The sequence below is a fragment of the Uloborus diversus genome, chromosome 8, assembly GCF_026930045.1.
Source record: "Uloborus diversus isolate 005 chromosome 8, Udiv.v.3.1, whole genome shotgun sequence".
NCBI classification, from domain to species: domain Eukaryota; kingdom Metazoa; phylum Arthropoda; class Arachnida; order Araneae; family Uloboridae; genus Uloborus; species Uloborus diversus.
This window is the reverse complement of record NC_072738.1, coordinates 119,025,796-119,042,256: the sequence shown is the minus strand read 5'-3', so window position 1 is coordinate 119,042,256 and position 16,461 is coordinate 119,025,796. Positions and strand designations below refer to the sequence as shown.

Sequence of the window (16,461 nt, the reverse complement as noted above, 5' to 3'; positions counted from 1 at the left end):
GTAATTCTTCACTTTTTATATTATCATTTATTTATTTATTTATTTTTAACCAATCTGCACATTTTGTTGTTTGTATTTTTCCAATATGTTCTCTGCAATTTTATCTTTTGATTTTATTCAATAAGGTAATTGTTTAGGTTTAAACTTCATACACTAGAATAAAAATTTAAACATTTCAAAGCCACTTTCATCCTTTGTTTATACTGTCAAACCCCAATTTAAGGACTTCATCGGGACCGAAACTTTTGTGTGTTAAATTAGGGTTATTGGTAAAATTGGGGGGGGGGGGGGGGAATGCACTTACCTTATCTAAAACCCCACTATTTAGTAACTGCACAGAATTATCCATAATTAGAAAATGTTGCTTTTTATTCAGCACTCCGCGACTTTTCACACACACTAGTTAATTGGAAATTTCCAAGTACCTGTTTAAAATTTCAAATGTATAGATGATTGACAATTTACTTCCTACTTGACTCGAAATAGTTCTGTTTTGACTTTATGGAGAAAAGAAAATACTGTGTCATTCACAGTCTGCTGTATAAGATATGTTTGTACAGTTTTCAGGTCATATTGTACCGTTTCCACCTCTTGTGTAAAGACGACAAGAGATTGCATGGTCTTTTAGAGACGTTTAATTAGCATATCACTATGTACAGCTATATTACAAATTACAGATTATTTAATGTTACAAAGATATTTTGAACTGCGAGAGCCGCACTCCGCGACTACTCTGCCCTTTGCATCACAAGAGTCTCCTCCCTTGACCTATTTACTTTCTCTTATATACAGGGATTCGTTTGGCGGGGAATGCACCCCTGTTTACAACATTCAGACGATGTTGACAAAATGCGTTAAGATCTTTTTCCTTCTGCTGTCTGGGGTCTCAACTGCGTTGACAAGATGGCTGAAAAATGTTTCCTATAGTGTCACAGACATCATATCACACCAAACGGAGAAAGTTTATGTGCACAACAAATGTCCAGCTTCGGATAGAATTCAGCTATTCTGAAGATCTAATTTCGAACATTTCTCAGAAAAGGGGAGCAAAAACCGTATTTACGTGTGGTCCTATACTTATCCAGCTCCCATACTGGTGACAGATATAAAACACCCGCGTAACATGTTTTTCTCACGATGAGTGTGGTCTGGAAAAGAATTTCTAGACCGACCCCACACATTGAATCACAACAGCAAACAATCTGGAGAAATCGCATCGGTATAGCTCCTTCCCCCTTAGAAGAACTTTTCGATTAAGAGAAAAGTTTCATTTTTCTGGTCAAGTACACTTGATTACAAAAATAGCACTTCTATAGGCAGTACTATGCTAATTCTAGAGTTGTAATTGACTCAATAACTCAATTTCCATTTTAAAACAAATAAACTACTTTAAAAATTTACTTCTACAATGTAAACACAGTGCTAAATTTGTAAGGGTCATATAATTAAAATAGAAAAATCATATATGAATTACAAAAGAAAACAACAACAAAATTAATCATAAAAATAACGCGTTCATAAATAACATAATTAAAAGTAAGCACATCCAACTACTTTAATTATTCATGAACATTGTTAACGTGCTATTCATTAGAACGCAGTACGAGTACACACAATTAACCAATCCATGCAATGAAATTTATTATACAATTTGTTATAGTTAAGATTAACAACATTTAACAACTATATTCAGCATATTTTACCGACATCCTGACATATGCTAGTCTTTCCCCCAAGTTAGCAAAACAAACTAGGTCACTCGTTTCTTTCGTTCCACCATGAATCCTTCCCGCTCGCGACACTTCGTATAATGCGCAAAACACAGTAACTTGAGAAGTATCCTAAGTTGAACCCGCGTAAGGGGATTCCGAAAAACGAAGAAGCGATGATCTTTTACTTGCAGAGCTACTGCGTTCCCTCTTTCTCGCCCCGGAGAAACTCGACACTTGGACGTGCTGATAACAGTTAGTTTTGCTTTCGAGATCCTATAAAGAAACTTCCCCATGCTCGAAGATGCCTCTGTATTATCCGAACAAAGTACGACCGAATTTCCAAAACTCTTAATTAAATCATTCACTAATTCTGTGACGAGAACCGGCACCATTTCCTTTCCTAATTCAATAAAATGTGTACATTTTAATGGAATGTTTTCCTGAGGATTGCACGGCATTACGTTATCGAATGAATCTTTTTGATTCGTATTTTCAGCTTCGGAGCCGTTCCTCTCTCTAATCTTCAGATCACGATTTGAACCCCTGTTGCAAGCTGTGCTCAACTCATTTCTATTATTATCAAAAAGGACCACTTGCGAGGAGTTTTCCTCTGTTCCTGAAACCAAAACCTGCCCCTCAACATAAAGACAAGTTTTTTTCTTGTCATCAAGGACATCCTTCAGATCTGAATTTATATCAACTGCTGCCCCATTCCCACATTTGGTCAGTGAGAAATTTATATCAGAACACGGGGGGCTCCCGCTCATCGAATCTACCAGGGAAAATTCATAGCCGGTCTTTTCTTTGATCAACGCGGCCGTCCGATTTCCCAACAGGTACCGATTTCGATCAAACACATCTCCGCAAACTGCGGCTTTTGTTTTCACTGTACCGAAAGGCCCAGAAATTTCTATTTGAGCTAGGGGTAATGTTACTAAATCCAGACTTAATGGTTGCCTTATCCTTACCTTTTGATCGCACCAACTCGATTGTTTTACATATTTAGCGTTGACTAAATCAATGGTCGATCCTGTATCCCAATATAAATATATCGGATTCCCATCCACGGTACCCTCGGTGTAAGAAATCAAGCCCTCTGTGAGTTCTGTCGTCTCTATAAAATTTATAGTTTCTATTTCAGAATAGATACAATTGACCGACTCCACTCCGGCTCCCTTTCCCAGTTTTGGACAGGCAGGCTTAATGTGACCTACCTCATGGCAGTAGTAACACCGTGGAGCCGCGCGTTTTTCGAAATCTTTCCGAATTTGCACGTTAGAAGAATTTGCCGACTTAGATGTCCGATTTAATTCTCCCGTCTTATTTCCTGTTTCTTTAAAACCAGTACCCTCCGCAGAAAATTTAAAACTTCTCTTAGAATTTTCCTCAGATTTTGAATTATGTTTTCGGGCTTCGTCGTAATTATCAAATTGCTCTGAAAGTTTGGCGGATGATTTGTAACTAGTCCAGTCGTCTAGAAAATGACTTTTCATTTCGGGACCGGCACGTTTTTTTAATTGATCCACTACCATGAGCTCTTTCAATTGGTCAAAAGTTTCTATTTCCAGCCCCGCTAACCATTCATTTAAATAATTAGTGATTTCAAAAGTGAAATCTTTCCAGGAATTCTCGGGTTTCTTCTGATGTTGAGTGAATTTTTGTCGAAAGACTTCTGAACTTAATTTATATCTTTTTAGCAACACTTGTTTTACATGATGGTAATCCGATGCTACTTCTTCGGGTTCCCTCGCGATCAGCTGCACTATATCCAGTGGCAACAAGCTAAGCAAATGAGCGACCCAATTTTCCTCGGGAATTTCAGCTCTCTTTGCTTGTTGCTCGAAGATCACCAGATATAGGCTGATGTCCGATTGTTTCGCATCAAAATCAGGAATTAGTTTCTTAATGTTTAAGCGCGACACAATAGATGGCGGTCCTACATTATTATTTTCAAAAGGGGAAGGGTTTTCACATTTTAATTTTAACATTTCTAGCTCGTGTTTCATTTGAATTTCTTTTTCTTTTAATGCATGTTCCCTTTGTTTCTCCTGTTCAGCCCTTTGTAATTCTTCTACCCTCGCCTTTTCAGCCATTTCTTCCTCTAATTTCCTAGTGGAGATTATATTTTCGAAGAGGGTCCTAACAAAATCCTCTTCGTAATCGTCGGAACTCGTAATTGCCTTTTTAAGTTCGACAAGTTTCCACTCCGGAGTAACGGTTACCCCTAAATTCTCCGCCAGGATTAGCAAATCCTGCTTCTTTCCTTTTCCGAGGAACGCCATTTCAAAGAATACAAAATTTACAACAAGAAATTACTTAATTAGCTAATTAGAAAGCAAAAGAAAGTTAATGTACTCGTACTTGAGTTCCCACAGTTAACTTTTAAATGACTTAAAATGTACACAATTTTCCCGTACAAGATTTGCACTGTCATACATTTACCCAATTAGAATTAAGCTAATTCCAAAACTTAAAACTTAATATAGCAACAAGTCAATGACAACTCAAGAAAAAGCAAAGGTACATACCCCAGATTTTCTTGAGCGCCTTTCTTCTTTTTGTAATCCACAATTGGCACGTGCACAATAGATTTTCTTCGGCAAGATTTGCCCACTAACACACACACACTTTTTTTTTGAAGGTCAGCTTGACCTTTTCACAGTATGGTCAGTTTGACCATTTATCGGTTGATCAATATGATCACAAAAGCAGAACGTTGACGGCGTTTCTGCTCTTAAACAGGTCCGGTTGACCCTCTCTTCAGCGCGAACACAAGCCTCCGTGACTGGATTCCGCTACAGCAACTTGCGGCCAGTTTGACCGTTTCCAACGTTGCACAGATCAAGGTGATCTCTTCAGCATATGGTCAGTTTGACCCTTCCAGCGCAAACAGCGAGATCCTGGAAATCTCATAAACCTTCGGTCAGGTTGACCGTTTCCAACGCTGCACTTCGAAGATCAGGGCGATCCTCACAACACGAACAGCAAATCATTAAGAGACGCGAAAGTTCCGGTTTCGTTCTTCTTTCTCCTTTTTCTCCGCGTTACAAGAAGACGAAAACGAAAAGCCCCCTTTTCGCAAGAAGGGAAACAAACTCCGCTTCAAACAGCTGTTCGGGAATTCTTCGAGGAGCGGGAGAAAGCATCGACTTTTCTTCTCCCCTCGTTTTCTTTATGAGCAAAGAGTCAGTTCAGGGTTATCTTTAGCAATCCCACTTCTGACACCATTTTAAGCTGTACCGTTTCCACCTCTTGTGTAAAGACGACAAGAGATTGCATGGTCTTTTAGAGACGTTTAATTAGCATATCACTATGTACAGCTATATTACAAATTACAGATTATTTAATGTTACAAAGATATTTTGAACTGCGAGAGCCGCACTCCGCGACTACTCTGCCCTTTGCATCACAAGAGTCTCCTCCCTTGACCTATTTACTTTCTCTTATATACGGGGATTCGTTTGGCGGGGAATGCACCCCTGTTTACAACATTCAGACGATGTTGACAAAATGCGTTAAGATCTTTTTCCTTCTGCTGTCTGGGGTCTCAACTGCGTTGACAAGATGGCTGAAAAATGTTTCCTATAGTGTCACAGACATCATATCACACCAAACGGAGAAAGTTTATGTGCACAACAAATGTCCAGCTTCGGATAGAATTCAGCTATTCTGAAGATCTAATTTCGAACATTTCTCAGAAAAGGGGAGCAAAAACCGTATTTACGTGTGGTCCTATACTTATCCAGCTCCCATACTGGTGACAGATATAAAACACCCGCGTAACATGTTTTTCTCACGATGAGTGTGGTCTGGAAAAGAATTTCTAGACCGACCCCACACATTGAATCACAACAGCAAACAATCTGGAGAAATCGCATCGGTATAATATGTAAAGCATTAGAAAAAAAAAGTTTTAATGGAAGTTCCATCATCGTTTTCTGCATCAGAATCGCTATTTATTGCTTACTCTCTCGCCCGTCAAAAATTGCTGATTCCAGAAAAAGACTTTTTTTGCTTCGGACAAGGTAAATATACTATTTGGAAAACAATTCAACATTTGGTAACTCAAATTTAAAAAAAAAATAAATCGACTGTTAAAATAATTCGCTAATTTGGTGTTAAATTTTTCTGTGAATAAAATTTTTTCCTTCATTTTATGGGGGGAAAGAAAAATAGGCTAAATCATGAAATTCATTAAATAGAGGTTCATCAACCCTTTGACGGTCCGGGATCATCAGTAAGATATGTGATATTCTTCCCCATATTTTTTTTTTTCTTTTTTGGAGTAACTTGCCTTGTAAATCAAGTGCTCTACCTTCTATCAATGCCTAGCTGCCGCCCTGCGCCTTCGACTGTTTGAAAACAAACATTTAGCATCAGATCATGCTATGATATATAAAATGTATATATATATAACAAAATATTACACACCCTTATCCACATCAATGCTTTCCGTTAAATAAGAATATCAAAATAATAATAATAATAATAATAATAATAATAATAATTAAAAATAGTTGAAAACCCTTGATTTAAAAATTAATTTTTAAATGAGCTGGGGTTAATGAAAGCTGAAAATCTTCCCGCCCACAGCCGGGTTCGAACCCAAGACCCTAGGGTTGCTGGCATACCTCTTTACTGATTGAACTATTTGGGCAACAAAAATTCAAGCTATTGATGTAAAAAAAAAGCATCATAATTATAATTGATTTAATTTCAATTTATTGCTGCTCTACTCCTACTAGTCATAGCGTGATGTTATATAGCCTATAGCCTTCCTCAATAAAGGGACTATTCAATACAAGAATTTTTTTAATTGAACCAGTAGTTCCTGAGATTAGTACGTTCAAACAAACAAAACTCTTCAGCTTTATATTATTAATATAGATTTTGGAAGGTTTGTATAAAATTCCAACAGAACTCCAGAAGGACTTTTAAAAAAAATTCCTTGATCAGTAGCTACGTCAGAATAAGATGCTTTCAGAAGCCATGAGACACTGAATTTCCCAATAAATTCTTAGAAATATTTTTTCTCACCCCCATTTTTTTTTCTTCTAGTTTCTAAAATTTTATACAATTTCTGTCTCTCTGGTTCCAGGCTAGCGCAGAGCTTAGCAAAAGTCAATTTTTTATGAGTGTTACATTTTTTATGAGGCAGTGCTCTGTCATGCCTCCAGAAGTACAGACAAATTTCCTTGTCATGCATGAGGTTTCCCTGATGAATATTTGTTCTGAAAGAAGTTATAGTCAGAGATGTCCATACGCTGATCTTCCAATAGCACACTCTCTCAAATAACAAAATTATGAAGAAAACATGTTCTATACATTTCATGGAAAATATTTCATACAACTGAAAAAGTTCATATTTTTAGTTTCTGAAAAGAAAAAGTTGTGGTGAATGATATTTTTTTAAAAGGTGAACACATGCTTTACGCAAACTAGAAACTATAAGCCAATAGTTTTTTCCCCATTTCATTCAAATCAGCTACAAAATTAGTTTGAGATTTGAGATCTTGAATTCAAATTATGCTTTTGGCAATCGCAAATTGCAATTGAACCCTACTGGTTGAGTTTCTTGTTTCTGCTGATGGCTTTTATTGCAACATAATTTGAATCCAAGGTGTCAAAATTCAAATGAATGCCAAAGGCTGGATTTTATGTGCTGGGTGCTATTTTCACGTAAAAATGATTCTGTAAAGTCGAAAAGTTTTTTTATAAATAATTCAATTCCAAAACACGTGGGCACCTGCATTATAAGCATAAAAAAATAAAAATCAGAGGACGCAGATGGATAATGATGTCATTCAACGATCAAGTGAAAACAATAAGCAATTTGTGACTGCTCAGAAAAAAAAATGATAATAAAGTTAATAAAGCATCTCAATTTTGAATTATTGAATGCTTTGTGTGTCTCATATATATTTCAATGTCCTTTCATCCATAACTTTACATTTTTTGAAATGAAAAAGTAGGGTTACCCATCCATGTTGTATTGTGCATCATTGAAACTGTTAATCACTGCTCATATCTCAAGCAGATGACTTTAAATATCCAGCCTAAAAACTTTCAAAATTTCCGTTTACATTGTATTTACCAGCCATCCCAGTCGTATTTAGTTTATTCACTTGTATATTGGTATTTTTCCCTTTTTTGACAGGCGGTCTGTAGTATTTGAGGGTGTGTATTATTGCTCGCGTGAGGGATGGGTGCTTCAGGAAGGAAAACTTTCTTGTAACCTTCCAAATGCATAAGCAATAATTTGCAATTGGTCTGCTTTATGCAATATTATGCTCTTTTTTTTTCCTTTAATAAAATTAATTTTGAGGTACAGTCGACTCCCGCTACAACGCGATCCGACTTACGTGAAATGACTATAATGCGATTTTTTCACCAGTAAAGAATTTTAGACCTAACGCGAATTCCTCCCCCTCAACACGAAACTTTTCGGAAGGGAATAGTAGTACGTAATTATCGGCTTTGTTATTTGTTACTAAACACTTTTTTTCGTTAATGGACCTTCATCCTTTTAGCATCACTGAGAGTGGAAGTTCCCACACCGCTCTTACACAAATAACTCTCTCAACTCCACATTTTCCATTTATTTTTTTTCATTCTAAATGAGAAAGTTGATGAAATGTAATGACACCTAAGAGCGCTGTCTCATCTAAAGCTTGTGAATATAGTAGAAAGAAAAAGAGAAAGTTTCTGACAATGAAAGAAAAGCTAAAGCTTCTCAAAAATCTAAAACTCAACTAAAAAGTGCGTCAGAGGTAGCACGACAACTATATATGAGTGAATCTTCCATACGTGCAATTAACAGTCAAGAAAAGAAAATCCGTCAAAGTTCACCGAATTGTACCTAAGCAAAATGCAAAAATTATGAAAATGGAAGTTGCTCTTGTATTGTGAATGAAAGAAACCAGGAAGTATTTCAAAATTTGAGATCACGCAGCATAAATCATCATCATCTTAACTTTTTTAAGTTACAAATTATTTGTAACTTAACTTAGTTAATTAACTAATGTAACTTAACTTAGTAATTGTTAACTTAGTTGTAAATAATGATATTTAATATCATTACTGGATCTACTGTACAGTACAACTATAGTTCATTTGTTTTTCTTACTAGAAACCGTACTGGTTTATTTTATGTTTTTCTTTCCTATTGATATTTGATTTTCTGCATCGTAGCAGTATTTTATGTTGAATAAAACGTTTTTTTTTATATTTAAAATGCAAATAAAAAATTCAGGTTTTTTTTTGGTAAGAAACAGTTTTGTATAGTTAAGAAATGGTTTTTAACAGTTTGAGGTGGTGTTTACAAGTGTCTAAGATAATTGGGTATGTTTATAAAAGTTTTTACACAAACCCTTTTCCACAACGCGAAATTTCGACTTACGCCAGGGGTCTTGGAACGCATCCCTCGCGTAAGTCGGGACTCGACTGTATATGTTTTTAACACAAAGACATAGTTTTACTTTTTAGAACGTTTACTATGAAAAGAAATTTTGTGCGTCAAAACATTGTTGATTATATTGTTTATTATTTGCTTGTTTGAAGTTTTTAGTGCTAAAGATTAGCAAAGAAGCATTGTTTTTATTTACATTAACATTTTTATTTTAAGATGGCTTCAAGGGAAATCTGTATCTTTGGGTAAAATTACTACTCCCGGCAGCTCATAAAAGGGTTTATAATCTTCAGAGTAAACAGCTGGTTAAATTATTTAGTGAGGTAAGTGATTTCTCTTAATATGTCATATTTTGCTCCTTCTGCTTTATATTTCAACCCCCTATTCTTTTTTTTTCTGATAATCTTTTTAAAAACAGTATATTTCCTAAAATTTAGAAGTTACACGACACTACAGCTCTGTACGAGCCGAATTTTTATTAAAACCGCAACAATGACTCCTACAAATCCATTTGTACATAAAATTCCTCTGCCAAAATCTTTCCTCTAATATTTCCTCTGGTCTGAACTTCTTCAAAATTGGCAGGAAATCGGGGACACTGCAGAAACTGGTCGGAGAGTTCATTATTTCCTGCCAAAAGTAAAACTAAAACAGAACTGCAAACATTTAATAGAAGTACAATTTCTCGTGCATATGGACCATTTCCATCGTATCTACACAGGAATCTGGAAATCCTGACAACCTGGAAATCCTGAACATTGCATATTCAACTGTCCTCTTACCTACTCTTTCCATTGCTCTTACAATTCTAACTTTTCTTTTTCCAAAAATATTACTCACATTCCATTTCATCCAGTTACACACAAGAATATCCATGAAATAAAGTCACTGCTCATATCTCAAGCAGATGGCTTTAAATATCCAACCTAAAAACTTTCAAAATTGCCGTTTACATTGTATTTACCAGCCAACCCAGTCTTATTTAGCTTCTTCACTTGTATACTTTGTTCATTTTTTTGTTTATGATTTTATATTGGTTTCTCTATTTTTCCAAATTGTTCCAGTAAGTGTCACTCGTGAACTGTTCTGTTGCCCCCCCCCCCCAATCACCTTAAACTTTAACTTCCTTAAATTAAAAATGGTGAAATATACTCAGTTTTTTAATGTCTGAAGAGAGCTTTTGCTTATAATTATGTTTTCATATGTTTTGTGCTCATTTCTTTTTATGAAGAAGAATATAATTAGTTATTATTTCTCTATAAGTAAAAATCATTTGAAATATTTAAAACCTTTACAATGTTTTTTTTTTTTTTTTTTTTTTCTAGATATTTCAAACACCACAAGAAGAAATGCTTGAAGATTTAGAAAATGTAAAGTTCTAAACTTTTTTTTATTTTTGTTTATTTTAAAAAATAGTTTATCTGTATATATTGTGAAAAATAACTGCAACCGTGATTTAGACTAAAACATTTAAACAAAATTAGAAGAGTGCATTAACAGTCCATGATGAGGTTCTGTTGATCTTTTCTTAATAGTGTTCACTTATCGTCTGCTGTTCTAACAGACAAGACAATGACTTCTAACATGTAGGGGTACCTGAGGTGCCATTGATGACATAATATAGAATCATCAACTTCCACAATGTACAAGGTGTTCCGTTTTAACCTTTGAGAAGAGACAAAATGGAGGGAGTGAAGTCTTTCATTCATGAAACCAAGACCCCAAGTCAGGATAAATTTTAAGGTTAAGCAGTCAAAGAAATCAGGATTCTTTCGCTTGTTTCTCGCAAAACGTGCCAACCATTTGTCGTTTTTGAGTCATGTGACTTGGGGTTTTAGGGTCAGCTTTTGGTAAGCCAATGATTGGAGTTACTCCCTTAATTTTAATTCCTTCTCTTTAGGTTTTAACCTGCAAGACCTCTATTTTCACAGCCGTTATTCCTAGATGCTTACTATCCCAGTAAATTTAGGCCAAAAATAGGGTTGATGCATCACAAATTTATAATTAGCTGAATTTTTCTGGATAAGTTCCTGAGCATGTGTAGGACGAATCCTGAAAATTCCCCTAAGTTACCATGTTAGCATCTATCCAAAATGGAGGATCAAAGATGGCCACCTGGTATATTTTGCCTCCCTTATATCTAAGTCAAAAATGAAGATTTTTTAATTTGAGAAAAACCGTTTGTTCTAGAAGTAATATTGTTTTGATAAATAGCCTAGAATACCCAATAAAAAAATTTTACAGAACACATCAGCTACTAAAATAAATAATTTTTTGTGGCATTTTTCAAAAAATATTTTCACTTATATCTTAGTCATTAGTTTTTATTCTTCGATTTTGAAAAAATTTTAAGAAATGAGTGTTCTGCTTAATCTTTCACAGCTTTTCGCCAGAATTGCAAGTATTCTCAAATAAAGCAATAATTTTCAAGATCATCTCAAATATGAATTTGCTCCTCAACTTCCCTCGCTTTTTGATAGGGTTTCTCTGATTAAGCAGTATCAATCTATTCGTGCATTATAAAAGAAGGATTTCTTATGCACACTTTGACATGGGAATGAGATGAGACAGACATAAAAAGATATGTGCCTCAAATAAATCAGGCTCCTACAGAAAAAACTTGTCTTTCTGTGAGGCTTTCGTTTTTAATGGATAGGTTGGTGCATTAATAACTAACATTGTGAAGAAACAAAGTAAGACAATGTGGAAAATGTCTGAGACTATTGCTTTTTGAGGAAAATGTTGCGAAAACGAATAAATAGACTGTCTTTTTGAGGAATTCTGAGAACAGATCAAGATTAACTCAAATTATGATGGAATACTTCCAATTAGAAGAAATCACTGTTGCACAGCTGGATAGGGAAGCTTATATATTTGCTCAATTGCAATCAAAACAGGCCAGAAAGCTCCAGACCAGTCGCAGTAACAGGTACTTATACTCTCGATTCTAACTGAAAGAGAATGCCTGGGACATCTCTGTACTTTTTACCCTCAAACCAATTTAGTACAAAAAAAAATGTTTCTATATATTGGAAAAAGCCTTGTGTCCCTTGAAGGATCTCTTTTTTTTTCTTCCTCCACTCAGCCACAGGATGTGACTCCACCTCATCTATATTTAGAAAGGATAAATCTCGAGCTTTCCAGTTCCTGAAAGAAAATCTCAAACTGCTTTCTCTGATCTCACAGCTCAGAAGTTTTGAGCTTGATCCATCCAGAAAAGGTCACCCAGGTCGCAGAAGTGTTGCTGAAACATCTTTTCACACACTGACACTTAATTTTCTAGACATCTTACAATATAACCGCTATAATAATTAAGTAACCAAAACTACTTCTTCAATATTTAAAACCTGGCAACTCTTCCACCCACAAATGAAATAGCATCACAACATCCATTTTGTGTTTATCCAAAAGTACAACAGTGGCTTTAGAAAAACATAATTTCAAATAAATGCAGATGTGTTATGAAAGATGGTGGACTGTTCACAACGCATTTGTCACTTCCCAAAGCTTCCAAAGAAATTCTGCATTTAATGTTTTGTGACTACAAATTAACAGTAATTATGTGAGACTGTGATCTGGATGCTAATGAAAATGCAGACCTTTACTGTTAATGTTTTCATGCATTATTTAGGTGAAACATGTAAAAATTCAGTTTTTCGCACAGTATCGAACATGAAGATGATGATATTGAACCATGATGCTTTTTATTTCTAGATTTTTTACTGACATTACTATCTTCTTCTCATATACTTTACATGTTTTTCAATAATATATTATATATGAGTTCTTATAGTGCTAAATGAATGATATTTTGCTTTTTTTTTTTTTCTTTTTTTTGAAAATTCTTTATATGGTCACTTTTTTTCCCTTATCATATTTCTATTCCAGACCTAGAAATAGCAAGATTTCTTTTTAAATGGAATAAAAGCTACTTGGTTATTCAATAAATGGAATATATGAAGCATTTGTAGTTAATATATTAAAAAGAATACTATAAAATATTCTTTATTTTAGTTGCTTATTTTTTCTGCTGCATATTACCTAAGAAATGGAAATTTTAGCTTTTGATGTCAAAGCAATTGTTTGAACTTTTTTGTTGCTTTTTTAATGTATATATCGAAACAGTATTACTTTTAGGGCATACATTTTTTTTTTTAGAACTAAAAAATTTTTATTTTCGACTGAGTTATGATTAAGCACAAAGTACTAGGCTGCCGTCTTTGATCTGCCGTTTTAGATGGAAGCTCACATACAAACTTAGGGGAATTTTTAGGATTTACTGAACATGCTATGAGGAAATAATTCTGAATATATTTCTTAATTTGTGGTGCAAAAAATCCTAAATTTACTGGGCTATACTTCCAATTGCAAAATTGTTCAAAATCAGATGCAGAGTTAAAATACTGAAAGTTTGAAGCGAAAACAAGAAAACTACAATGAGCCAAAAAAAATTTTTAATTGACTTTTTATACCGGCCTTAGTTCCCCTAACTTGTATTTAGAGATATAATCTCCATTGAAAGAAATTACCAACACAAAAAAGTTTCTATTTGTGCAGCCAAAAATCTAGGAGATGTTTGAGTTCAAAGTTTTAAGGGACCATATAGAAGATGAGATTAGAACTTACGCCCTTTCAGAGGAATGACAGGTTGTTGAAGTAAAAAACAAAGTATTTATATTTTTCATTGATATTCAAAAATAATTGCAAATGTTATGCCATGATATGCAGAAATACACTACAAAACTTTAATCAATTTGAAAAACCCTGACTCTTTGCACAATCATAGTTCACCCTTGTTAACCACTATATTTTCCCCCCAAAAGGCTTTATTGACAGCGAGTGTAAAGTGGTGTAAGTCACAAAATGCTGCGTTTCATAACTAGATGAATATTGGTCATACTTTTGTCAAACTTTTTGTGTTGGAATTTTTTTTCAATGAAGATTACTTCCCTGAATATAAGTTAGGAGACCTAGGGTCCGTATAAAAAATTCAATTTTGTATTTTTAAAACCCATTTTTATTTTTGCAAATAGAAGTATGCGTCTAGAACTCACAGTTCTGAAAATAGAGGTTTTGCAGGTTAAAACGGGACACCCTGTATACATATCGTTGTCTCAAAGCAACACTAAGATCTCTTACTGTTGCCCTGAGGCGACGATATATATATGCGCAAATTAAAATAACAACAATATTAAAAAAGGTATTAGAGAGTATCGGTCTTCAGAATGTTTAATTATATTAGACAATTTGAACACAATGAATTTTCATACCATGCCCTAAAACTTTTACACATGTTTTCTTTCAGGGTGATGTTGCTGAAACAATTCATAAGTATTTTGAAGAATCTGAATCTTTCCCACCGGTGAAGAAGAGCACTCTTTCGCTTTTTGAAGTAAACTTTTATTGAATTATAAACTAAACCTTCATGCAAGTTGAGAAACATTTCACTTTTAAAAACCTGTTTTAAAGCATTGTTTTGTACTTTCGTGATCTAAATGATCTTCCTTTCTTTTCTCTTTTCTTTCCACCACTATTTGATGCAAGATTTTTTTTACTTACTCAATAAATGACTATGTTTAAAAAATGCTATTTTATGAATTGAAATGTTGCGCTTTCATTTCAAGATTGAAATCTATGCTATTATTCTGCGTTTTTTTTATAAATTTAATTTCATTTTTTAACATTATTTATTGTCATAAATGTAACCTTATAATTGTGAGAGACAATCATAGGCGGCTTGTAAGGAGGCAACTGCCGCCTCACTTTCAAAAATAAGGAGGCCTTGCCTCCTCACTTTTCAGAGTTAAAAATTAATGATCAATTGAAAAATGATTTTTTATGGGGTGAATTAATTTATTACATGAAAGTAAAAACTAAAAAATCCAAACAAATGAACTTTTTCCATCTTATTTCATAAAAATGGAACTTTGAATTGGAAGGAGAAAGTCAACGGTGGGCCATCTGTTCCGATTTTCAAGGCCTTATTCCATTTTTTGTAGTTCATTGAATCAATAATGTTAAAAGCCTTTAACTTCGCCCAATTTTACAAAAACACACACAAAAAAAAAGGCAGCTAAAGGGCTGTGTCCCCTAACTGTACATTTTTCTTTTGACTCCCCACTTTTTTGGTGCACTATCCACCTATGAAAAACCCGATTCTAAACTGTTGTTTATGCTGTTGTCAGAAAACTCAAAAAAAAAAAAATAGTTTTCAAGCAAAAATAAGTGTTCTGAAGCAAAAATTCAAGTTCAATTAATTTAAATTATGAGAATAAAACTGCATAATCAGCCCTTACATAATTCAATTTAGAGCTGAAATTCAGGAATGAAAATCCTTTCTGCTCTCTACTTTTTTCTTTAATTTCTGGGTTTTTCTCATTCTCTTTTTCTTTGCCCCGCTTCTGTGAAATATATTTTTAACCCTACTTATGACTTGCATTGATTCCAGTCATTACCTCGAATATTATCTTTGAACTATTATTGTAAACAGAGAACTATTTAAAATCATGTATAGATGCGAGTTTTCACGAACAATAAATTTTAGAGCTAAACCGAATTTCTTGCTCACAAAGTGAAAATTAATGAATGTAAAATGAAGATCTTTATGCCACATAAGTGGTCCTAACTTTAAATGTTTTATGTTTAGAGATGCGTGACAAAAATGAGTAATGCATCTCCAGTAGTAATGCCCAGTTTAGTGTAATACTAAGATTACATTATACTTTCAATTACCATTAGTGTATATGTTTAATTTTGTTATTGATGTTTGCAAGAAAATGTTTTTTAAGAGTTTATGTACAAAATATTATTATTAATGATTAACAATGAATGATGTTGGTTATACATTTTTGATTTTCTATGTTGATGATTTTTTTTTTTTTTAATTAGATAAAAAAAATTAAAAATCATTTAAAATGGTATTATTTTCAGTAAGGCAGTTTTTTAAATTTTTTTAATAGGTTGATGCATTTTTAGATAAGTTGACAAAAGTAAGTCGTGAAAGCGACCAAGCTGAAATATTGACTAAAGTGGCCAAAAGGTATCTTTTTTTGAATACAAATTATTTTTATTGTAATTTTCATTTGCTAAAAGTCTTTACTAGTTTTTATTACATTATATAAAATGATCGTATTTCTCATAGCAAGAAGTTGAATCCCATAAATGTGTATAAATGTAATTTAAATATAACTGAAATATAGGATCTTCAAACAGTAAAACCTTGATAACTTGACACTAAAAAAACAGTACAGTGTATAATGTATGAATTTTAATTTAATTTCAGGATTGTACTGGCAGGGTTTTTTTTTTTTTTTTTTTGTTAAAAGTCTGAGACAGTGGAAT

General features: G+C 33.8%; 1 protein-coding gene across 1 annotated transcript in view; it reads left to right on the top strand.

Moving 5' to 3' along the window:
• The window catches only part of LOC129228554 (DNA ligase 3-like), a 285,727-nt gene that overhangs the window by 10,809 nt on the left and 258,457 nt on the right, over nucleotides 1-16,461 (top strand). Inside the window, exons 5-8 of the mRNA XM_054863237.1 lie at nucleotides 9,337-9,443; nucleotides 10,446-10,490; nucleotides 14,426-14,512; nucleotides 16,080-16,159. Of these exons, the coding sequence (XP_054719212.1) occupies nucleotides 9,337-9,443; nucleotides 10,446-10,490; nucleotides 14,426-14,512; nucleotides 16,080-16,159 (319 nt within the window). The remainder of the gene's footprint in view (nucleotides 1-9,336; nucleotides 9,444-10,445; nucleotides 10,491-14,425; nucleotides 14,513-16,079; nucleotides 16,160-16,461) is intronic.